This window comes from Atractosteus spatula, chromosome 11 (genome assembly GCF_055471065.1).
Source record: "Atractosteus spatula isolate fAtrSpa1 chromosome 11, fAtrSpa1.hap1, whole genome shotgun sequence".
Classification (NCBI taxonomy): Eukaryota; Metazoa; Chordata; class Actinopteri; order Semionotiformes; family Lepisosteidae; genus Atractosteus; species Atractosteus spatula.
The window spans coordinates 2,935,603-2,959,946 of NC_142716.1; the positions used below are offsets into that span (position 1 = coordinate 2,935,603).

At 43.5% G+C, this 24,344-nt stretch overlaps 1 protein-coding gene across 3 annotated transcripts in view; it reads left to right on the plus strand.

The window, feature by feature from the left end:
• LOC148823307 (receptor-type tyrosine-protein phosphatase F) overlaps positions 1-24,344 on the plus strand; it is a 172,716-nt gene that overhangs the window by 59,941 nt on the left and 88,431 nt on the right. For all 3 annotated transcript variants that reach the window (XM_088927020.1, XM_088927021.1, XM_088927022.1), the window contains exon 5: positions 19,878-20,066. In XM_088927020.1, coding sequence (XP_088783146.1) covers positions 19,878-20,066 — 189 coding nt within the window. The remainder of the gene's footprint in view (positions 1-19,877; positions 20,067-24,344) is intronic.

Here is a 24,344-nt window from a genome sequence, read left to right on the forward strand (position 1 = left end):
CATCAGCAGAACTATCACTGTGACAGCCGTGCTGGATACCTCAGTTACGCAAGCTGCTTCTGTCTTTGACAGAAGCTGCATTAAAAGAGGTAAACCACACAGTGGAAAATGACTAGGGGATTGTGTAGAGGCAAGTTTTATATATGTATGTATGAAATTGTGAAGCAATGATAATTTCCATAGGCCGGGAGTATACTGCTACCCTCTGGATAACTCTCTGCTTGCCAAGATAATTTTGACTGGTGGACGAAATCGGGTGTCACTTTCTGGAGCCTGGCTGAAGCACAGAATGGCCTGCCCTGATATGTACAGATGGGCTCCCCTGTAATATTCCTTGGGGGGTTTAATACTCAGGATCAGTGAACTGGATAATAAGAGCAGTTAACTTTGACCCAGGCTACATATCTGGAAGACTTGCTGGTAGATATCCAAGGAACATAGATGCGTTGAGCAGGTGTACTACATCTATAAATAGCAAGAGGTTGTCTCGCGCTTGCTAGAGGGCGAGATTTAAACGTTCTGAATCTTCTGCAAATCCCCGCAGTTTTTTACAAGGGTGGCTGATGTGCTAGGCTTTTTTCCCCCAAGGTGAGCATTCTCCTTGTTTGTTTGCCAGCCCTCCTGCTTAATAAAAAGTGATGAAGAGGCTCCCATGTCTCGTTCCCGACCTTTAGCGGCAGTTAAATCTGTCGATTAAATGGCCAAGGTTTTTGGCCTTGATATAAATTGAAGTGACAATATACATCATAGGAGGCTTCTGCTTCCAGGGGGCGGGAGCTGAGGTGGGTATGGGCTGTGGCTGTCCGTGCCGGGAATCTCGAAGTAAGAGCTGGGGAAACCCCCCTGGACAGGGGTCAGTTTTACCCCTGCTCTGCTGAAGGCACTGTCATGGCACTGCGGCTGGTTTGTTAGTAGTGTGAGTTTGCTTTCGAAGCTACCAAGGTGGAGCCGAGTTTTTTATTTTTGATTTTCAGCACATGTTTTTTGGTGACTGTGTTCGCTAAATATCGCTCGGATGCAATATACAACGCATTACCCACAAGCCTCGCTTCTCTTGTGGTCGGTCTTCACTTGTGGGGGGTCAACGCTGAAAGTTTTGTTGGCTGTTAATGTGCTTTAAGTGCTAGAGTGGACATGCACACACTCCGTATTAATAAGCGCTGGTTGAAATACTTAGAGAAGTTTATCTCGGAACATGATGCCTGAATTATACCCCAGGGGGAGTGCAGTAAGCAATTCTAAATGTATGAAATTCCATTCCTAATGCAGTAGTTTTGAATTTGCAGGGTAAAATCTTTTTGCTTGCGTTTAGTTGTTTTATCAGAGTGTGAAACATTTCAGCCGTGGAGTCTCTGGAGCTGAAACTGTGGCTTACTGCCATAGAAAATTTTTCTGAATTTTTATTTGCCTTGGCTAATGTGTTATCTGCCTGTAACGCATACAGTGCCAGGCTCCTGCCTATAGGCTTCCCTTGAGTAATGGTATTAGCAGTATTACTGATAAACTTGTCATGACATTTAATTTCGGTCACAGGACAGTGAGAAGGCTCTCTGAGTCAGGTGTGTAAGTTGTGGAAGCACACAACTGCACCTGGTCCAGTATGATCCTGATGGTACATTCCAGTATGACCCTGATGGGAAACACTGCTATAATATGGGTGGAGGAAGATTTCATTTGACCTGAGAGGAAAGTGTGTTGAAATACTTTGCCTGACGTCAACAGCAAGCTTAGGTGTAGCAAGCCTACCTACAACGCATGCCAAATTAGACTATTTAGAATCGTTCACTGCATTCACAAAAGTTGGTTTATCCCGAGACATTGCTTACATTATAAAGAGCTGACTTGCACACAGGCTTTCGACAGTTCTAAAGTGCTCTTGGAGAACCTCTTCCCCATAGCAGGCCTTTTCAAAAGCTGCATCAGATATAGTGTTCATAGAGAGAATTTTAAGTTCCACCGAGATTTCCACCTCTTTTTGTTGCATTCTGATGGACACAGCAACGTATGTACTGACGCAGACAGGACACTTCATCTGTGAACATTTCAGCAGCCGGAAACTACTATGAAAGTAAAACTTCAATTATCCTTTTTCCCCTTTAACTATCTTTAACCCCCTTTGCTCCGAAAACCTTCACGTTAAGACTGGTTCTTATTTTTTGGTTTTTATCTTTTCGGAATAAATGCCAGAAGAGCTCAACAATAGTTTTCGGAAAAGGCTTTTATTTGGTCTTGGAATAGAGTAACCCAATCCTTTCCATGAGGGATTGGAGTCCAGTCAAGAGTTTTAGCAGTAGAGCCAAATGTGCTAATAATAATAATAATAATAATAATAATAATAATAATAATTAATGCACCTATCATCCTACAGAATCCCAAAGAGCAGGCCTATCTATTATTGTATCTTGGCAGGGGAATTATACAAGAAGGCCGCAGGTTCAAATCAAAGGTCTAACATTCCTGAATCAGATACTATCCTGACACATTGAGGTTTCTCACGCGCTCAGCTGTGACTATTACAAATCCCTCTGGCACCTTCCAGTCTTCCTTTCTTCAGGTTTCCCTGACCCCCTGCTATTCGATTTTCTAGCATTGTAAGACAATTAGAAATTGAAAAAAAATAATTACCTGGTTATTTGGTTTCTTAGATATGGAGAACTGGCACTGGCCATATTGTAAAAGCACCATCTGCTGGTCTCAAGCTCTTTCATCAATCTCAAGAGCCCTTTGAAGATGGTGCAGGGTTGTATGGGTGCAGTAAGCCTTCAAGGTAGTTTTGTGTGGTTTTAGATTGAATACTTTAATTCTGTTTAATTACTTAGTAGTTAATTACTTAAAAAGTAGTTTAATTCTGAACACTGCATGTCCTGCCTGTATTCGGGTAACATGGATCGGCACAAAACAAATTTGCCAATAGCTAGAAATAAAGCTCAACTTTTATTTTCTAACAGAAGTTGCTTCAGAAATGTCGTCTGATCACGTTTAAGAAGACGTCTCTTCTTCCGCTCTGTTTAGGTGTGTTTCTTTTGCCCAAGGTGACTGCCTGGCTCTTCCAGGGTTTTGGTTCTGAGGTGATATCCCAGTCTTTCTTGTTAGCAGTAACGGGTCACCCAATGTATCAAAGCATAAATAATGGTGGCAAGCCTCTGACACGGTAGTAGATCATACTGATGGCTGTGGAAGTCAGGGAGCACATAGGAGAGGAGAAGAGTCGATTGAGGCGGCTTTTATTGATAAAGTGCCTGTCCGCAGCAGCCTGGTGAATATTCTGTTCTTGCAGCTGAGTGTATCACTGCAAAGGTCACGGCATGTATTACCTCCAGCTTACAAACAGAGAGTCTTATAAACAGTGGAATACCAAGCGATGAACAGCAATGCCAGTATTGTTTGCTTGCCTTGAGATATTAAGCTCTCTAATGTGGATTCAAACTACTATTGAATCACCAGAGTGAGGTGCAACAAATAACCTTTCCCCCCTATAAAAAACTGCATAATTCTTTTAATCTCGTGATTTCTTCGGACATCATTACTGTAGTATTTTGAACAGTACACTGTTTTTAATGATAGGGCACATTTTGTTTCAAATTGTTTTCTTTACGGTGTTATTGAAAGAAGGCATGCGATTTTGTATGTTCAGCAGACTGTAGGAATTCCTGATTTTCCAGACGTGTTTTTTTTCCCCCCAGACGACAACTTTTTTTTTCCTTCTAAAATACTTTTTTTTTCTCCCGGGGTTGATATGTCTTTTGGAATTCAGATTTGGACATATAACAATTATCATCTTGAAAGTGTCTCTAGGTTGTTCCTTATTACAGCTCTCAGAATTTGCCTGTTTCGCTCGACTGCTTTTTTGCACATCGCCACCATTACTGCATTCCCGGGTCTTTATCTGAGAGAACCACCTGCATGGAACATTGACTTTGAACAACAGTGCACTCTGAAGGATCTGCACCCTTGCAGATGCAAATGGTGGCTGCCTGTTCCACAACGCAGTGTGAAATTTCCCTGTAAAATAATGAATACCCCACACTTTTTGCTAAAGCAAAATTGCCTTTTGTCTGTAATAAAGTTAGACACCGTGCTTTCAGGATGAAGGCTGTCATTTCCTCCCAAGGTGTGACCTGTCACAATAGGAGCCACCCCTGACCAGGCAGAGAGGAGATGGCTTATTTGCTCACCTGCTGCAGAAGAGACTGTGACCTGGGCACCATTGTTAGCATGTTTACCAACTTGACTACCTGCCTCTGCCTTCCTGTGAGCACTGGGGCATGTTGGAAGATGGAGCCTGAAACAACATTCAGATCCTTGGCTTTTGTTTCCACAGCAACCTGGCAAACAAACGGGGCTGGTTTAATTTATTAATTGTTACAGACCTGTTGGTAAATAGAAGCTTCAGCATGTTTAAAATGAAGTTTTTTGAACGTTTTGGTTCCTTTGTCTATCTTCAAAGGTCAGGGGAGCAGTAAAAAAGCAACAGCTGGTGGTAAAAGGATTATTTGGGTTATTGGATTACTTTATACCCAGAGGTGAACAGCCTTTCAGTTCAGTTTTGCTGAAAGCTGTATTTTTAAAACAGCTACTTCATTTTTATTTTAAGACTGGCTTGGGGAATTAGAATAAAGGCGTGCATAGGGATACACTAAACTGACCACATGGCGTTGTTTGTTGATATTCTAGCACGCACTCAAACTGCAGGTCCTGCAAGTTCTCCAAGCTTGTTGGCGAAAGAAAATATTTACCAGGCAAAATCCGGTCAAGTGGATGGCGTGAGACAGTGTGTGATTTACCACTGTAGCGACGAGAGCTTCAGCGCGTCAGACCTACAGCGGCTCTCCCCGGCTCCCCCATGTAAGAAACACAAACCCGTAAAACCTGCCAGCTGCACCCATCAGCAGTTCCTTGCCACGGACCTGAAAAGCGATGTTCAAATGAGCGGAACAAAGCTGGGATTGATATAAGTCAGCAGCCCTGCCAAGCTTTGCCGACTCGACAGGTGCTGCAGGCAGAAGAGCTCAGTTATTTTCCTGTAATGTTCTTGAACTCAACAAATGAAAAGGCTGGCTATTACTAATAAATAACTCAACTAATGGGGCTGCGTTCTTTCAGAGGCATTGGAATGTTTTTTTTTCCAGGTTTCAGTCAGTGAAACCACAACAGTCTTGTTTGTTTATATAATATTCTCTCTCGCAGTCTAAGGTATTTTGGTGGGGTACTGGAGTGTGCTCCATATTTGCTCGTCTCGGTTTCCTCACCCCTTGAGGGATGATTGAGTAGCAGACGCCGGGCGTGTTGAGGTCTGACTGCAAAAACAACCTGAGGGCGGAGCTGCACCAGTAAATAGAGCTTGTTTGTGTAGCATATCTAGGGCCAGTTGTTTTCAGAAGCTGATGGCTGTGAACAGGGGCCAGTACCTTGCGGTGATGCAAGAGCCCTTCCATACCTGAAGATAAAAAACTGGTCTCTGAAGGTTGTTTGAAAAAACTCTGGCAGAATTCAGCGGTGTAACTGAAAAGCTGAGTTATACTCACTAGCCTGCAAAAGAAATGTTATGGTGGGTTCTATAAATTGAAGGCTTGTTTAATGTTCTTAATCTTTTTGAAACAGTTTGTCCACCATCTCTGTCTGTAAATAGAACTCAGCTGGAATTTGTCAGGCTGAAGTGCATTCCAGGAGGAGTCCTTTGCTGTTAAGGTGCCTTAATGCTTCAGAACCAGGGATAAGCTAATGGCCTTGTGTGTGTGATCTACATGAGAAATACCTGATTGCACACACTGCAGCCAAGTGCAGATATTGGAGTGGGGCAGCTGCAAATGAACAGGAAGGTGTTATTTACATGCTGGGAAGCTAAAAGAAGGGAAAAAAAGAACATTTAGGCTGTGGAGCCTCTTCAGGATGGGTGTGGGAATGAGGGAGAGAGCAGAGATAGGACGTCAGTAGGGAGAACAAGAGGATGGGAATGTGAAAAGGGGTCTGGGAGGAGGGGAATCTGGGTGACACATTTCATGGGAAGTGTGGAAGGCAGCCGTCTGTAAATGGTGTAGTTTTGGAAAGAAATTAGTTAACTGTTGGTGGAAACCCAATTTAAGGATCATTTTTGTTCTCTTTCTGATGTATAAGTACCCAACATATACTAAGTTTACTATTATTATTTGGGAGTTATCCTTTAATGGAGATTGCATAACGAAACATCTGCGATATCCCAGCAGGATTAGTTTTGTTTTGAAGAAGGCACCCCTTCAGTGGAGGGGGCTTGTTTCTCCTTAGCGGGCTTGGGTGCGTTGTAGAGTGGTTTACAGGTAATCAGTCCCACTGTTTGTTTATAACCCTGAAACATGGGAGCTGGGACAGGTTCAGATGGAAATGGTGAGCTGAAAAAAAAAATTCCCCTTCTAGAAAGCATTTTGCAATAACAGCTGTGATTGCGATAAGGAGGACTTTGCTGTTGTTTGTTGCACGTAGCCGGCTTAGACCTCCTTCGGTAGTTGTAATGTGTATACTGACACTCAGATGGCCTTTGTTTGCCTTCACATCAGTGTTTGCTTTGTTGGCGGAGTGTCTGCTGAAATTCATACCTGTAACCGACGTAGCACAGTGGAAAATGGATAAGGAAGATAACGCAGACACAGAGGCAGCCACTTGAATTACGTGCCATGGTTTGTTGCTGTAATAGTGCAACGGGCAAAAGACCACTTTCCTGTAGCCTGGGGTCCTTCAGCTGCTGCTATCGCAATAGTACATCACACTGCATCGTAATGCATCATGTAGCGCAGCAGGTACCTGCATCTTCCAAGGTCTTTATTTTCTGGGGTTGGAAGTGAACGCAATGGCTGGAGCACAGCCTCAAAAAGCTGAGCCTGCACAGTTAGTGGGGTCCAGGGCTTGAAGACACCAGCTGGTATTTTCAACTGGCTGGTATCCTTGGCCTTCATGCAAAGGCATGGCTCTCCTGTCTTGCATATGTCTTTTCAGAGGCTCCAGTCATCATCTAGTGGAAGCGAAGGGTAGATAGATTGATGGTGTCAAACTCACTGTCAGCTTTATCCTTCACAGGCCCAATGGTCTTGTGCTGCGCTCACAGGAAACCACAGGGAGTTGAAAAATCATATTTTACTTCACTGACAGAATGATTCTTAAGGTAACGGCTGTCTTTCTATTAAAGGATAAAAAAAAAGTTTCCTCTTGATTACAACAGGGATTTATTTCAGTGCGCTTGCGTGCCAGCAGTGTTTGGGGCAATTAACAGGGTAATAAACAGAACAGAAACGGAACATTGAACAGCAAATTGAACAGAAATAAAAGATAAAAATAAAAAAAAGGAATTGAGAAAGGAAAAACACTCAGGCGAACACTCATTAGCCTGAATAAACAGATAACTCTTTAGTGTAGATTTAAAAACAGAAAAGGGGTTTGCATTTCTCGGAATGGCAGGGAGTGAGCTGTGGAGCACGGTGGCAGAAGGTGCGCCAATGTACAAGGCGAAAATAAGAGGGAGTTTGTTTAGGATGGAGAGGAAAAGAGGCTGAAGAGACCGTCAGTGCTTGTCATGTCCCTTTCGTGGCCGTGCTGTCATGACTTGGCTGTGTGATTGGACAGAGCGGACAGGTCCCTGTCAGCCTCTTCTTTGATTAGACACACAGCAGCTCTGCCACACTCGGCTCTCCCCGGGAGTTAGACAAGGCAGGCGGCTGGCACTCGTGCCTCTGTGTCTTAGACTCCTCCTCCCACGCTTGGTGGGGTCTCGGAGCTGCAGCCCTAGCTTTCCCCTGGGTTCTGAGACCCCATGTTTCCTCCCTGTGGAGATCCGCATGTCCCCACGCAGAGTTCCGGTATTCCAGGTCCTTCTGCCCCGCTGTGAACTTAGTGCGGACTTAGGCATCCAGGAAACGCAGCAGAGAAGCTCGTGCTTCTTGCAAGCAATGGGCTGCGTAATCCATGGTGTGCAAAAACAAAATACTATTTTCAACAAATTAAGCAAAGGTACAGACTGGTCGGCCTCCTGGGTGAATCCAGAAAAAAAAAGGATTTGAGGGATGTGTAGATGGCAGGACTGACATTACTTGGGGAATACGATGGATCCTTCTTCTCCTTTCCTCTTTGTGAAAAGGCCAGCAGGATTGACCAGTGAGCTGTTTGTTTTTTTTATTTGTTAGAGGTGCAAAATGTACAGTCTCTCTGGACAACAGTTCAGATCTTGGCCTGTATTAAGCTGGAGGGGCTTCCGTCTGGCAGAGCGGCTGGCAGCTAGAGCCCTACTCGTCTTTTCCGCGCCTGTCGGCGGTGTCGTGGCTTCTCGGGCACGGCATTACCTGTTCGCCATTAAAGGAGATATTCTGTTAAAACTGTCAGCAACACCTCAGTGGGGATGATAAACGGCGAGGCTGCAGGGTGCACAAATGCGCTTTAAAGAGAAGAAATCCTGGCCTCTCCTCAAAAAATGATACCAATTACAGTTCTTTCCCAGGTCTCCTACCGGAGGGAGTAGGTAATGGAACACTGAGCACACGGGCTGTGGGGACTCAGCTGAGAAAATATCACCAGCTCAGGGCTCGCTCTGCTGTATGAATGAGCAGCAGAGCAGCCATGGCAGGTGGGGGGGGACAAAGAAATATCTTTCATTCGGAAGCAGGATTTTATTGCGTTTAAAGAAAAAAAAATTATAGAATGAAAGATACGGGACGCATTCTTGAGTCTGCAACTTATGAAATTACCATAAGGACAGCAGCCAGCGGTTTTGAATTTCTTCTGATGGGTTCAGAGGATTTGGATTTATTTATTTCATTTGATGAGGCATGTCATTTGATTGCATTCAGTTTCAGCCTTGTTGCTGGGGCTTCTGGAGTAGAGAGATTCTGTGCTTAACTATCTGTAATCTGCACTAAGGGTTTATCTTCAGCGACAAGCTTGAAACAGCCTTGCAGGCCTATTGCTCCTGTGAACGTACTCTGACAGAGGACAAGGATGTGGAAGGCCGATAAAGAAGCAATTAGCTCGCTCTTTATTTTTTTTATTAATAAAGACTTGTTTATGATTCTGTTTGTGTAATGTTCTTATGACATTGAGAAATCTTTTTTTCTGCATCTGTTGCATAATCATAAGTTTTTGTAGGTTATCCAAGTTGTTTTTTCCTCTCCCGGTCTCGGAGAACACTCGATCGAGCTGTCCTCGATCTTGGCGTGACTGTGACCTCGCTCCTCTCGAGCCAGGCCCAGTCCAAGCCAAGCCCAGCCCTCCTCAGTGTCTTCTCCGAGTGGGAACCTGCCTTCCTTTCGGCCCCTTGTTTTCTTTACTGTAAACATGCTCATCTGATAAGGCTGGTCATGTTACACTGAATAAGCCACCACTTGCGTGATATACGACAGCTCCGAGAACAATGCTCTTATTGTTTTATGGAACAAATTGCTGCTGACATTTCTTACTTCGGTGCAATGTCAGCTATGTGCGCGATCGGGGCCAACACCTGTTTCATGCGTTGTGTTTAGATAAGCAAATGGGAGAGTTACTGCTCCAAACCAGAGGCGTTTTGAAGCAGAGAATACCATACATGCCGATATCTTAACTAATATGCTATGCGTGCATTCTTTTTGATATTTTATCAAATATTTTTCAAAACTTTACGTGGTAGTGGGAGAGGGTTTAAATCTAGTGCTCGAGACGGGACACCTGCTGCCTCATCTTGCTTTTGTGCAGGGATAAAGGCATCCCTGTGGACCAGTTGTCTTATTCCGTGTTATGTTGTGTGATAATCTTTTTGGCTTTGTGATTATTAGGCTTTCAAGATTTAAAACTTACCTCCTTGCTTGGCTGCTACACACTGCACACAAAAAATCACTGCAGCATTCAGTTTTTAGTAAAGTAGTCGATCAAAAGAACAGGCTTTTGACAAAATGGCAGTATGCTAAGAGTTTGATTGCATTCACAGGAGAAGATCCTTCAAAACCACTGATAAATGTATATATGCATTCACATACTCCTTCTTAGGTTTACCTGTCTTGAGATTTTTTAAAACTGCACACAGAAGCATCTGGTAAACATAAGAATCTTCAAAGGCTAGGGGTTCAGATAGCAGCTATTAAAGACGTATTAGGGGCTCTTGAAGTTGCTGTAGTGTGTGAGGGAAATTAGCAATGCTAATAATTCTACAAACCAATTATCCTTGATATAAATATGTGAAGGTCGAGAGTTGGTTCTGGTGGAGAGAATTGACAGAAACAATTAAGGGGAAGAGGCCTGGTGATTTAAAACAGGTCTTTGTGAAACCCTGAGGGCTATAGAACCTGACACTGTGGGTTTCAGAGTCATACCTCTCAGCTGCTCGCAGCTCACTGAGATGTTCTCAAGAATACAGGGGAGCAACTGCAGGAGAATGGCTGGAATAAGAGGCTCCAGTGGGTTTGTTTCGGCACTGCGTGATCTGATCATGCTGAATCGAAACTACTGCACTGTTAAAATCTTCCATTGTTAATCTACTGTGTTGCAAGATATCTTCAGATGCCAAACCAGCCTTTCACTTGTGAAGAAAGATGCCTTTGATGCTCTTTTTTCATTTTTTTCTATCTGCGTCATCAAATACTTTATCTTGAATAGAAATATTGGTGTTTCTTTTCATAGTAATTTTTCTTCTCCAGTGGGACTACTGCCAGCAATTAAACAGACATTTCATTCTGTAGAAAGACAATTTCTGAGTCTGAAAATCTGTTGTCTTGCATGAAGTGTGATGAATTCATATTTTGTATGATGGTTTCAGCAGTCGAATGAGTTATAGTCGCACATTATGCAATAAGAAATGTTCCTTCTCAGTGAGCGTAAAATGAAACGAAAACAAGTGATTGTGTTGGTATTTAGAACTGGGACACAGAATACAGGAACAGACTAGACGAAAAGTTTCTAATTGTTTTACAATCCCATTTCTGGTTACTTGCTTTTTGTAGAAAATCATAATAAAACATCTGGATCTGTGTTAAATTTATTGCAGACTGCTACTCTGTGTGTAGTAGTTTCGTGCTACACTATGTACTCACTGTATTGGACCTCAGTGTCTCCTTATACGGTCCAAGTAATGTTGCTGTCCACCGATCCCCATTAATAAAAGCAAAGTCCTCCTGAGTTGCTTGCGTGTGTCAGGCTGGGACACTGCACCCTCTTTGGTTTGCAAATGGAGGAGGATCTTCTTAAGGTGGGGGTGCCCCCTCCTTGATTAAAGTGGGGGTGCTTCCTTGCCTCTCCTCTCTAAATGTCACTGGAAACGAAGGTCCCGTCTTCTCACTTAGCGGCGCAGCTGCTTTTTCACCCCGGCCCGTCTGCGCAGCCGCGCCGGCAGCCAGCTTGGGCGGCGCTGCAGAGGAGGCAGGAGAAGGCAACAGATGTGTGATTAATTAAAGCGCAGCATCCTCAAGACAGAGCTCGCGCACTGCAGGAAAGCTGACACGAGACCTTGACACTCGAGCATGCTTTCTTCTCGGCGCGTGTTAATTGTAGACCTTCTGACCTGCCCAAAATGCTGCTTAAATTTAGGCTTTTGGTGTCCAATTTAGCTGAAAGCAGAGGGAACTGCTGTCAAAGGAATAAGGCACTTCTAATCCAAAAAGCAGTAATGAAACCTACCTTAGCATTTACTGCCTCGTTTTCATCCACGTGTTCTTCCATATAACTTTGTCCTGTATTATTAGAAAAAATATATTTTTTTATTGTCTACCCTTTTCGTTGGCTGCATCACTGAATTTTGCAGTTGATATGGAACTCAACATGCCGCAGAGCCCTTCTCAGGGCATAGTCATTCAATTATTCATGCGGGCCTTTCAAACTATAGTGCTAATGAACAGTCATTCGTCTGTGTGCGTTTTTCAGATTAAAAAATCTGACAGGTATGTACAAGCGTTTCATTCTGACAACAGAAGAGAGAGAGGGGGACAAGAGGTGAAATACTAATCCCAGTATTATTGCCGTCAAGTGTCTAAATCTCTCATGCAAGTTGCGCCACCAGCATGGGTGAAAGCTTTATGGATGAAGCTATTGTTCAGTCCAAGAACATTCCAAAAACAGTTTAATCCATTTTAACAGGTTGTCATGTCGTTAAGACAAATTTGTGAATAATTCCTCCCAGTGAGGAATTCTCTGGTAACCTGCTAGCAGTGTGTAGTATGATGTATCATGGCCTAGGTCAATCCGACTCGCCTCGTCACTCACGAACTTGGTAGAACTCTTGCAGTCAAGTATGGGTTGGGGAGGACTGTGTCACTTCTCGGCACCGAACACGATTCATTTAGCATTATCGGCAGAGAAATGAGCTCCTCTTGGGTGTTGGTGCTCGGTATGTACTGAGTTATGACACAACGAAAGTACTGCTGTACATTTGGTTGGACAAAAGATCAAATAAATTAGTTTTTTTTCTCATTTATACATAAAAATACATAAATTGTATTTTCCTCCATAGCAGCTGCTAGCCCTTCTGCTAGGGTAGATAGTTGTGCAGTACGGAGGAAGAAGATGGTTTACCAGTTGAATTAAAGAGGTATCCTCAGATGTTTCAAAAAGAATAGTAGTGAAGTACAAGTCTTGTTGGTGCCAGTCTGTAGACATCAGCCCTTATGCAGAAGAACGGTTCATTAGAATAGCTGGGGGGTGTTAGAAGACGCACAGTTTCACCTTGTCATTCTTCGTGTAAAGCTGCACAAGAAATAAACAGAGATCCCTTTGTTTCCCAGCCTAATCACTTATTGGCTCACCAAGGGAACTTGCCTGGCAGCTTGTTCTGACCTAAGTTCATATCAAACATTTGTGTTTCTTTCCATTTTACAAGATGGCTGCCCAATTACTGAAGGAATGCATCCAAACACCTTGTCATTGCAGCGCCAAGAAAACAATGAGCTCTATGTCTGAACGTTTTTTAAATTCAAACTAGGCCTCTGTACGAGTGCCAGTGTGGTGAGCCATTGAACAGGGACGAGGCTGGGCGAGCTTTCTTGCTTTCTTTCTGTGAGAGGCATCAATCTCGGAGTCAGGCTGAGCAGCAATAAGGGCGTAGTTTTAGAGCTGTTCAGTTTCTGTCATTTTTCTTCCCTGCCGCAAAGATTTGTCATTAGTGCAGTGAATTATTAGGTTTTATAAATGCTGTGAATTATATTGAGGACCTGTGCTGTGACTAGTGAGGACACTAGAGTGGTCAAAGAAGAAAAATATTGGTAAGGGCAGTGAAACTAAATTCGCTTTTAGGTTTTGACAGTCTTTTACAAAAGATCATCTGTAGTTTAGAGATACCAACCAGTATGAAGTGTAGTTACAGTTTGCCGATCGATTTCGTGAGTGTAGTAGGTCTGTTTGTCTTGACAGTGCACTGCTGTTGTGACATGTTGCACCTGCTGAATAGGCTTCTGCCACTTGAAGCAGACCTACGTTCTCGTGTCTACGAGACATGTTGGCGCACCCTGCCAGACAGCCTGAATCATCTTCGACTGACAGCATGACATCTTGGTGGAAATTGAGCATTTTGTCTGTGTATGGATGAAGTGGGTGGGTCGGTAATCCCCCCAGTAAAAACAAAACCTTCAGCACAGCCAAATGGCCGGTACACTAGTTGTGTTCAGCAGATGGCCCCACAAAGAGATAGTAAGGCAACATACCATAACAGTGGCTGAGTGCTTCAATAACCTGTATCGGATGTCTGCAAATTTCTCATTTATTTTCCCCAACTGAAAGTGTCATTGCTCCATTACAGTTAAGAATGTGGCTAATGCAGTTTGTTAGCTGTATATTTCCACACTGATGTGATTGTTTCCCACTTTAGATTTTTTTCCCCCATTTATCCTCCGCAAACAAGTAAGATGACATGCTTTATTTGCCCATCCGGATAAACAAAGACCTCCAATGGAAATTCGTTTTAAAAGATCCACCGCATTTAAAGGCTTTTACAAAGGCATAACATTTTGCTGCTTCATTGCATGCGGACTATGCGGACCGTCAGAGCCTTTGTTTTAGAGGTCAGAAGAGTCTGGTTTTTTTTTCTTCCCATCAAATTTCTTGTCTGTTTTCTCTCCTTTTAAAATATTTAAGTGGCAGTTGAATGCCGTGACTTGTTTAACCCTTGCCTCCTACAGGGTTTAGAGACGAAACAACAGAAAGCAGTCCACATTTGTAACAAAGTGACAGTTCTCGAGCTGTGTTAGTCAAATCACATTTCAGTCCCATTGATGCTGCTTGGTTTCCTCATGGAGAATAGCAATAATAAAGCCTTGAATTTGTATAGATTTTCATCCCAAAAGATCTTAAAAGCACTTTCACATATAGGAGGGAAAGGCCATCAGCCGCCAGTGCAGCCCCACCTGGGTGACCCTGCGGGAGCCATTGTCCCCTGTTGAATTAAACTGTAAGGAATCTAACGGCCCAACTGTGCATCATGGCACTCCTGCGGGTTTGTTTACACGTGAAAGAGGCTGGTCTGCCTTCGAGAAAAGAAATTCCGTTCAGTGGAGAAAATAACAGGACAAAAATATGACTGTGAATAATAAAAAACAATTCTGAAATAAAAAAGAGGCGTTTTTCGATCAGTAACAGTGCTTGCCGTGGTGAGGTGCTGCTGCTGCCGCCGCCCAGGAGTTGCTAGTTTCCCCCTCAGCTATTCTGCTAGCTGACCGAGCCGCAGTGGTCAAACGGCAGCACGGCGCGGCTTTGTGCCACCCCAGTAAGGTGTGCTCAAGTCATTGTTGGGTTGTCCTGGATGATAGAAGGGCCGGTGAGCTTGCAGTGTCGCTGCTGAGGGCCTCAGTGCTCCTCCTGTTGCCCCTTAAAAGTATCCTTTTCCTCCAGAGAAGGTGCTTACAGCCATATACTAAATGACAATTGGTAAGGATAAAGCCATAGATAAGATAAGATCACTTTATTGGCCATATACAATTTCTTGTATTAGGAATGTGGCTTTTTTGCAGACCCCAGCTTGCTCTCCATGAGACACACAGACAGGGCTTGGGGTCAGAGCGCAGGGTCATTTATATGGCGCCCCTGGAGCAGATGGGGTGAAGGGCCTTGCTCAGGGGCCCAACGAAGTAGGATTCCTCTGCTGGCTGCGGGATACGAACTGGCAGCTTTCCAGCCACAGGCGCCGATCCTTAACCCACAGAGCCTCACAAGGTTGTTTCCTTCCACCCGGATTCGAACTGGGGATCTTTCGAGTGTGAGGCTGATGCGATGACCACTATACTACGGAAGTGACTATGTGGTAAACCCAGCAGCCTTCTTTCCTCAAACTGGTTTGCCCATAGAAACAGTAAAAGGTACAAACACACATTAAGGGAAACAGTGGCAGGGCCTGACATGCAGTGAGTATCTTTTTAATAAGTCTAGCTAAAAGCTGTGGCTTGGGCTTTACTTTAACAGATTGTCCGCCTGTACTGCATTGTCTGTGAATGAAGTCTTAATTAAATATACAGCACACCTTTTTTTAAAAAAAATGGTGCTACTACTGTTAGAGCTCACTCCTTGGGGAAAAAAAAAATAAGCCCAGAACATCTCAAACAGCTACGCAACTAGAGTTTTAAATTATCGTCTGATTGCTGTATCGATACAGTACAACCACAGGCTCATATAATAACTCCCCAGGAGATCTCTGCTCTGCTCTCTCTGGGTGTTATTACTGCGTCGTTGGAATGCCTGCAGTGTGACTGCAATATAGAATAAGTAGTCTTGCAACCACTACCTCAAAATCCCCCCTCGCAGACCACTAGGCAGCCTCAGCAACACGCGCAGAAATGGTGAAAGATGGTCTTGCTGAAACCCTGTGGAAGATTACTCCACCTGTTCTGCCTGGGCAGCTCCAGGGACAAGCTTGTGAAAGACGCAGGCACTGTCTTTAGGGCAGTCCAGACAGTTAAGAATCTCTCACAGGAGGATTTAGGTAAACGTGTTGATTTTGCTGTCTTTGATACCCTTTTCCATCGACACACCACCTTTTAAATGCTCAGTGAAGCATAAAACCTGGAAGAATCCCCTGTTTAGTTCTCCTCTTGCCCTCATCTATAGTTTCACTGTACTTAAGAATGTCAGATTTCTTCCACCTGTGTGAGTTCCACAGGGAACTGAGCTTTTTCAGGGTTTTGCTGCTGTGTGCCAGTGATGATGAGCTGCGGTGGCAAACCCAGTTGTGCACAGATAGAAGGGTGGGGGACTCGTAGCAGGACAACCTCAAACAATATTCCTTACTCTGGACATCTCTGGGGGTCTGATCATTTGACTCATTTTTGGGTAGCGTTACATTTTTTATAGGTTAAAGCTGTGGTGTCATGCAGGGAATGGGAAAAGAGGGCAATGTCATCTTATTAGTATTTACTGAGTAAGCAAGTGCAAAATGATCATATATCTTTAAATGCTCGCCTGTCATTGCCTGATTTTGCAGACTTTGGAAGATACTGGGAGTGTTTAGTATAAGCCATTTACCTCAAAGGCTTTTATGCAAACTGCTACTCCTCCTTTAAAAACTGTCAGTGTACCATCATCTAGTATCAGAATGATCTACGTGTGGGGCATGCAGAAAAAAAAAACAATAAAGGGTGTGCTCAGGCACCTTCAACATCACTTATCTGGTTCTTAAACTTCCCTCCATCTTTTCCCCTAGCAGTGCAGTTGCCATGGTTACCTGGCATGCTTTTCCAGAGTGAAAGGTGTCACCTTGGCTAAATAAATCAAGGTTGACTATGCTGTGCTACAAGAGCGGTGTTGAGGAATGGCCACTGGAGAGCGTATTACCATCTTAAATTCAAATTAAATCACCCTCAGCTTCCCCCTTTGCTTAAAACTAGAAGGTTACAGTGGTGGCATGTGCTCTCTGAGCAGCGTGAGCAGAGCACCTCATGCACTATCCCACTTCTCATTGAGGTCTCTAGGAACAGTGGTGCTGTAAACGTCTGCGAGCCCCCCTGAGTGTTCTAAGATTTCTAACGCTGTTGTATTACTGGGTAATTGTTGGTATAGATTCTCTGGGATATTACAGTTAAGGCACTGCCACACAAAGAATCAAACTGAGCCCATCGTTTCTACTGCATCCATTCTCTGGCAGACACTTATTCCCGACAAGAGACACGAAGCCCATCCCAGAAGCACAGGGCGCGAGGCAGAACTGCACCCTGCATGCGGCTCCAGTGCCACGCGGACTTTGTTTTGCAGGTTCCTTTAAACTTTTCCTTTCCTGGCAGTTCCCCGTTTCTGCGACGTCCCTTCCTCTCGTGGCAGTCTTCAGCCGGGGCCGTTTCTGTTGAAGGGCAAACCAAGTGTTTTGTCTGAATGTGCTGAAGCAGGGGAGTCTTCAGAGCACCTCATGTCCTGTCACTTTGATGACTCTACCTAATGGACAGATCTCTTTTTTTATTTTGTCTGTGTGTGTGTGTGCGTGCGTGCGTGCGAGCTGTTTTTGCCCTGGTTGCTGCGCCGTGCCGGCCGGGCCAGATAAATGGGGAAGAGCAGCCGATGCAAAATGAGTTTTTTGCCAGGCCGGCGCCGAGCTGTGGCACGCGGCGACCCCCCCAGCCCTGCCGGTGCACTTGCGGATGGCTGCAGAATCCAGTCATCCGTCAGCGGAGGAGCAGCGCACTGGGCTGTGACCCTGGGTTAAACTGGAGACACGCTGGAGAATTCTGAACGCAGATGAATGTCCTCTTCTTTCTCCATCACCGCCACTCGGAGCGTGGGTGACTGCAATCTAAATAAGATCTCCAGGAGCTACCACTTCATTCCCCACGACTGCCGGCTTCCTTTCATTTGCAGCACCTTGTGTGTGTGTGTGTGTGTGTGTATATATATTTGTTTTAATTATTTTAGCTGGTTAATTATTTATTATGAGAAGAAGATAAATTAAATTGAAAATCCTAAGATTGCAGGCTCAGAGCATTTGAAGCAGGATTTGCTTTGACAATGTGGCTAATTAAAGTCACGTCGCTGATAAGGAGCTTGTCATAATTTGTAGGCTGCTCCAGACTGCAAGACGATGTGCTTTTGATTCCTCTCTCTTTCCTTCTAAATGTGCTGGGTATAAACAGCGGATGAAGGTGGCAATGGCTTCACAGTGTTGTGATTGTGCTTGGAAATTGCAGTGACCCGGAGGTGATAGCCTGACTCGGTTAGGACAATTAACTGGGTCATTCGCCTCTGTTCAGATGGCCATGTAATTGCAGAATGCTCCCAACTGCCATACAAAAGAAAAGGACAGGATAAAAGGATTTTTCTTCTTCCCGTGACTGTGAAGCCAGCGTGACCTCTACCAGAAGTGTACAAATAAGCAAGAGCATTTTTCATTTCTACACCGATATCTGATACTACAATATTCCCTTCCCTTCGGATGGATTATGGAAAATTTTCAGCATAATAGGCCTCAACAGTCTATTGCTGTCACCGTTTCCATTTGCTTAAATCACCCATTTATGTCCTGCATCACTTTTTCATTGTGGTTCATGTATGGTGGGCTGGTGTGAAGTGAAATTATTTTGCAAAATTTTACCTCACAGCCTCAGTGTGTTCCAGCCCCTTCATGATTATTTTAGATTTGTGATGCAGTACACCTCATATCTTATACGTCACAGACTCTTTGTACCCCTGAGAAATAGTTTTGTAAACATACTTGTCTCGGCTTGGATGTGTTACAAGTCTATCACGGTCAGTGCTCCTCATTATTTTCATGGTAATTTTAAACCTCTGTCTTGACGTAGAACTTATCGTGTCTGGTTTCGACACTCTCTGGAAACAAGACATGAGGAAACAATCACTCATATACATAAAGTAATGAAGGGCCTGTACTTGTGCATCGCTAGAGCACAAGGGATTTTTATTGACAGGACTACAATTTGGAGTGTCATTGTTTGCTTCCCTGAATCCAGTTGTCTTCGAACAAGTGTGCTGGCTTTATTATTATATATATTAGATTCCTTTTCTCTTCGATTCCTTCCTATTCCCTTTTATGATATTTACAGCATATAGTGTGTAAGGATTGTGTCATTATGTATCCAGTGTTCAGGTAACACTGATTCGTCAATGAACGTGTTATGTACAAGCACAAAGACAAATGCTCTCGTTAAATTATTGTGCTTTCATTACAAAGGCATTACAAAGGGTGCACACGTAGGCACCAACACTGTTGAATGTACAGGCTTCTCTTTTGTATTTTAGTGATTACTTGATCTTTCTCCTTGCCTTTTCAATGTCTTCAGTGGTATATAGGCTGTTAAAAGTGTTAACATTTGCTTGTACTTATTTCAAGATCTGGGTTCATAATAAACAGTCTGGATGGTTTCATCAGGATGTCAGATTTCCCTGTCTGGCTCAGCACAGAGTTAAGACCAACATGGCAGGCATTCATGGCTCTGACTTCATTTTACTTCTATATACTTGAGAGGTGGCTTTTACTGCACTTAGAACTTGTAATTCAGGTAGGATGGTAATGCACAGCATAAGGAAAATTGCAGGAGCTTTTGTGGCAAGAAGCTTATTGCTGAGATAAGTGTATGTGGATGACATTTCAAAATCTAATAGTCTTGAGTAAACAAGTGATGTTTGTCGGTTTTGGGGCATTCTTGAGACATGTCTAATATCTAAAATTGCTTTTTAAGACTAATGCATTTGCTCACCTGGAATCATCTGCTGCTTGTTCACTTGTTAGACACATGTACAGTATATACTGAGGCTCGTCTTTACCATGACTTTGTTGTAGGCAAGAGCACACAGGTGATTCAACATACCCTGCCTCCGTGTTTGCAATTGCAGATGTGGCCAAGTTGTGCAGCGGCGGGGTCGGGGGGGGGTCACACTCCTGACTCTCATTTACCAGCCGGGTCTTTATTCCAGCACCTCCCCGCGAAGAAAGGCCCAGGAGCGAAGGCTTAACAGGCTTCCGTGTTTTTGTTTTGCAGAGAACCAGATACCTCATGGGTTCCCCACCATTGACATGGGTCCTCAGCTGAAGGTGGTAGAGAGGACGCGGACAGCCACTATGCTGTGCGCCGCCAGTGGGAACCCTGACCCCGAAATCTCCTGGTTTAAAGACTTCCTGCCTGTAGACATAGCTGGCAGCAATGGGAGAATCAAACAGCTGCGCTCAGGTAAAAAGATCACCACACACTCTCTCTCTCTCTCTCTACACATTAAATCCATGGAACTGGAAACAAAACAAAAAAAAACAAATTATTGTAAGAAATGTTAGTAAGCACTAAACTTGGTCCTTGAGGCAAATGGGTGTTCTGTTTGAATTTGCCTGCAGACTTTTTAACTGCGCTAATCATGTCGCACAGTTGTGCAGCTGAATAACACTGCGCGACTTCTGCGTGGCCTTGAAGATGTCTGTGCACCTAGTACAGTGCCCTGCTGATTATTATTATGTTTGAGAGGAAAAGGAACGTGGGCCTTTCAGAGAGCACCCCTCTATGAAAGAAAAAAAAACGGTCTTATTTTGTCTGCTGATAGCTAAGGTGACAGTGATCATCTCTGGAGCTTGTTCTTTTCTCTGTTCAGAACTCTCTGGTTTCTGCCTTCACCCCTTTAATGATGATCACAAAAAAAGCAATCTGGGTCCAGGACAGTGAATCTGCGATACCTGCGAGTCCCCTGTACACTCCTGCCAGGTGTAAACCAGGATCTTTTAAAACCTCTCTTTGGACAGACCTCACTTGATTAGTCATCCTCTGCCAGACAGAAGGCTGAGTGTTTTAAGTGCCATATGGTTAAGATTTAAAGACAATCTGACAGGGTGCTTCTAACCAGTAGGCTTTCTCCAAGCCTTTAAAGAAATGCCAATGTTTTTCAGAGGAAAAGTAGGAAAAAAAAAGAATGAAAGCTCTTCATGATAAATCTAGCTTTTGATGTCCTCAGCCTCTTCAGCTGTGCAAGGCCACAGGCCCATTCTTCCAGCTGCAGTGATAGTTGTTTCAGATGAACTCAGATTTTATTGCTATTACTACAGCACAGCACTCCTAATTTGCAGCTTCACTATCTTCAGAGATTTCCCCTCCTGCTGTGCATTTGCAGATGCATGCCTTATTTGGAGCAAGGCATTTTAAAAACGTTCATTATTCTCTTGAGGACCTTATTTGCATGAATACAACAATTAGTGACTGATGTAAAAAGTCCGTATTTTATAAGTAAATTAGACATGTAGCAGATTTGTATATATTGTTTGAATTTGTTTTCAGGCTGTCTTTTGTTAAATACTAAATATCAAAGTAGAACTCTTTTTTTCAATGTGCAATTAAAGTCCCTTTTGATTTTGAATTGACCTTTTTGTGTTCATCTAGAAATTTTCTTTGTATTCTTTGTGTTAAACCCAAGCTTAAGCCCTTTAAAACAAAAGAAAGGAGTAGTTACAGCTTATATTATTGAAGCACAGGCTCTGCTCCCTGTTGCTATCGATTGCTTACAGCGAAGGCTGCCTGGTAAATACACACAGCTCTCTGCTGCCCCGGGTTCAGTCAGGGAGGATGAAAAGCAGAGGAAAGAGATTACCATTTCTGTACAGATTAATGTTACCTGTACTGCAGTGATAAAAACATAGGAATTAGAATCTCTAAATGTGTTTGTCCTAGGATACACCCCAATACCAACCAGACTGTTGTTGCAGTCACCAGAGGAAGTTATTGAACTGTTTAGCCTTGCAAATTATTTGCAGTTACAAGATTCTTGTCTTCTTTGCAGCAAAGCCCTGTATGAAAACAGCAATAAGCGGAACAGCAGGGTGATAAATGCTCAAACTAATGAATCCTTTCATTTAAAACAGTTCTGCTTTAGGACCAGGTTTTCTTGATCAAAGATGGCAAAGCAGGTACAAGAAGTGCAGTGCTCTTATTAGGCAGCAGGAGGTTTGGCACTTCAGATGGAAGAAGCAGGCACTTGCATTCACTGCAAATAGAAAGTCAGATAGAGTCAGAAGAACCTGTATGAAAGGAGAGGCCTCAATCAGATGTCTTGTTTTCTATTGATGGATTTTGAGCATTGCTGCAATGAAAGCCTCCAAGACATAAGTGCACCTGTGGAAAATGACACTACCTTCTTCTCAATGCATTTTAAACCCCCCCAACAAAAATCGCTTGAATGTTTTAAGAACAGGCTATATGGGGATTTATGAAAATGTAGTAATTCACAGAGTTGCTGTTTTTTTTTATTGAAACCTATTGCATTCAAGCCTGTTTAAAAAAGATCTTCTGTTGCACAGGGAGGTAAAACAACTTGCTACACCCTGCCGTGGATTATCAGCATGGATTATCTCAAGAGAGGGTGTCTGGATTGGGGGGTTCTCTGGATTGGGGGTCTTTCTGACAACTCTCGGAGTGCACAAAATGTCCCGTGAGCTGCTGTGTCTTGCGCAGTCCACAAGCCACACAGCTGAAAGACGTTTGCCTTTCTCAACCCCCTTTCTTATGCTCTTCTATTCCTATAACTGGGTGGCAAGTGATTGGTGCATTATTCAGACCTCTCTGTCTGTATAGTCACCAACACATCCCCCTATCCTGCTTACATATGACTGGATATGCTTAAGTTTCCCTTTACTAACAACTTGAAAAACATGTTTGAGGAATGTAGTAGAGAATTGAAATGGAGTTGTACTCTGTTGACCTTTTTTTGGTTTGAAAATATGTCAGTTAGTTGAAAGCTATTGCGTATATCTAAAAATGTTTCCAAACTCATTAATTCATGATTTGGATATTAAAGGAATGCTGACAAATTAAATGGTGGCCCTCAAATTTCGTTAGTCTGCTAACGATCCGGGCTTCTGAGAGAGTAAGGCCTTTCATTATTCAGTAAAAACATGTGCCTTTTCCTTTTTTCTTGTTACTGTGGTCAACTGTCAGTGTTAGCAGCCTGCCAAATTAGGGGCTCTGATTTTTTTTCTGGTAACTTGACAGAGACTTGATTAAGCACACCTCAGATAGCCGAGAATAAAGGAAGAGTCTTCTGCCTATTAATTGACAGGACATTTTTTGGGGAAAAAAAAGCATGAACATGTGGGCTATCACTCACTCTCTTGTACTGAGCATTCCCTAGCCTAGCTTACCTGTAGGAAGACCACACTGAGACCCCACCCCAACTCTCCCTTGGGAACACTGCCCCAGAATGCTTTACTAACCTCTGAGGAATGTCACTCTTAACTTGTTGCTGAGCATCAGCCTCTCTTTGTAATTTGTTTTATGATTTTTTTCACTTAAGACGTAGAAAAGTATTCAAAACTAGTCTCCTTCTTTTGTTGTTCTTCTGTCTTTCCTCTCTTTTTACTAACGCTTCTCTCTAATCTTATTTGCATTCAAATTACCTCACCAGGTGGTACACCAATCAGAGGTAAGAATGCTGAAGTGCCCTGAATTTTCAACTCACTCCATCCCCCTTCTCCTCTCTTCACTGTTCCCATTTCTGGCTTTCTCTCGGCCCTAACACCTCCCTGCTTCAGCACATATCCAGTTGTTCTGTTTTGTTTTAGTTTTCTTTTTTCAAAAACAAAAACATAAACAAGGCATTGAGCAAAAAGAAAACCAGACCTTGTTAAAACCATTCATTTGAAATGTTGCTTTGTAAAGGGATTACTCAACAGGAAATCGGTATTGATGCAAAGTCCCATGTAGAGCCTTGGCTTCTGTCTCGCAGGAAGTGTGCTGTGCAAATTAACCTCTTCGGAAGGGGAGCAGGACAAGTAGAACCTGTTTTAATTTGTAGACCAAACAAAAAAAAAAGTCTTGGCTATTCTTTTAAAATCTGTTTTTCATAAGCTGTTGCTTTGAGGCTGGAATTGCTCTCTTCGCATAAGAGTTGATATGATCGACACAGCTGGAAACAGGCGTCTGATTCAGAGTGGAGGGAGGGCTGATTATTGACGAGGCGGCAGCAGTGGTTAGGGCTCTGGACCTCCTCCCTAAGAGGTGGTGGGTTCAAGACCCCTACTGCAGTCTGCTGTTGTACCCTGGAGTACGGTTCTTTTCTCAGATTGTACATCAGTACATCCAGCTGTATAAATGTGTACAATCTCCCTGCAATGGACTAGCCTCCCTTCCAGGGGGAGCCACGTAATCTTGGCTACTGATCACTATAGAAACGTGGATAAACTATGGCTTGGTGAGTCTGTAGGCCTGATGGTAGACTTGCCACTAGGCACTGATGACTAGTGACCTCAGCCTCAAAAATGTCTGGATGTCCAATAATGCTATTATACTTCTCATACAAAAGCCTGGTTCTTCCCAGAATGAAACAGAAGTTAACAAGGGGAATCAGGACTTCTGGCTGTCTCCTAATTGTGCGCACACAGGACCTCATGCTGTGTCTGCCAAAATGGAGCAAGAGATTGCTGTCAGCCCAGTAAAGGTCTGTAAAAAGTCTCTTTGCTTTTAAAGAATACCAGTGAA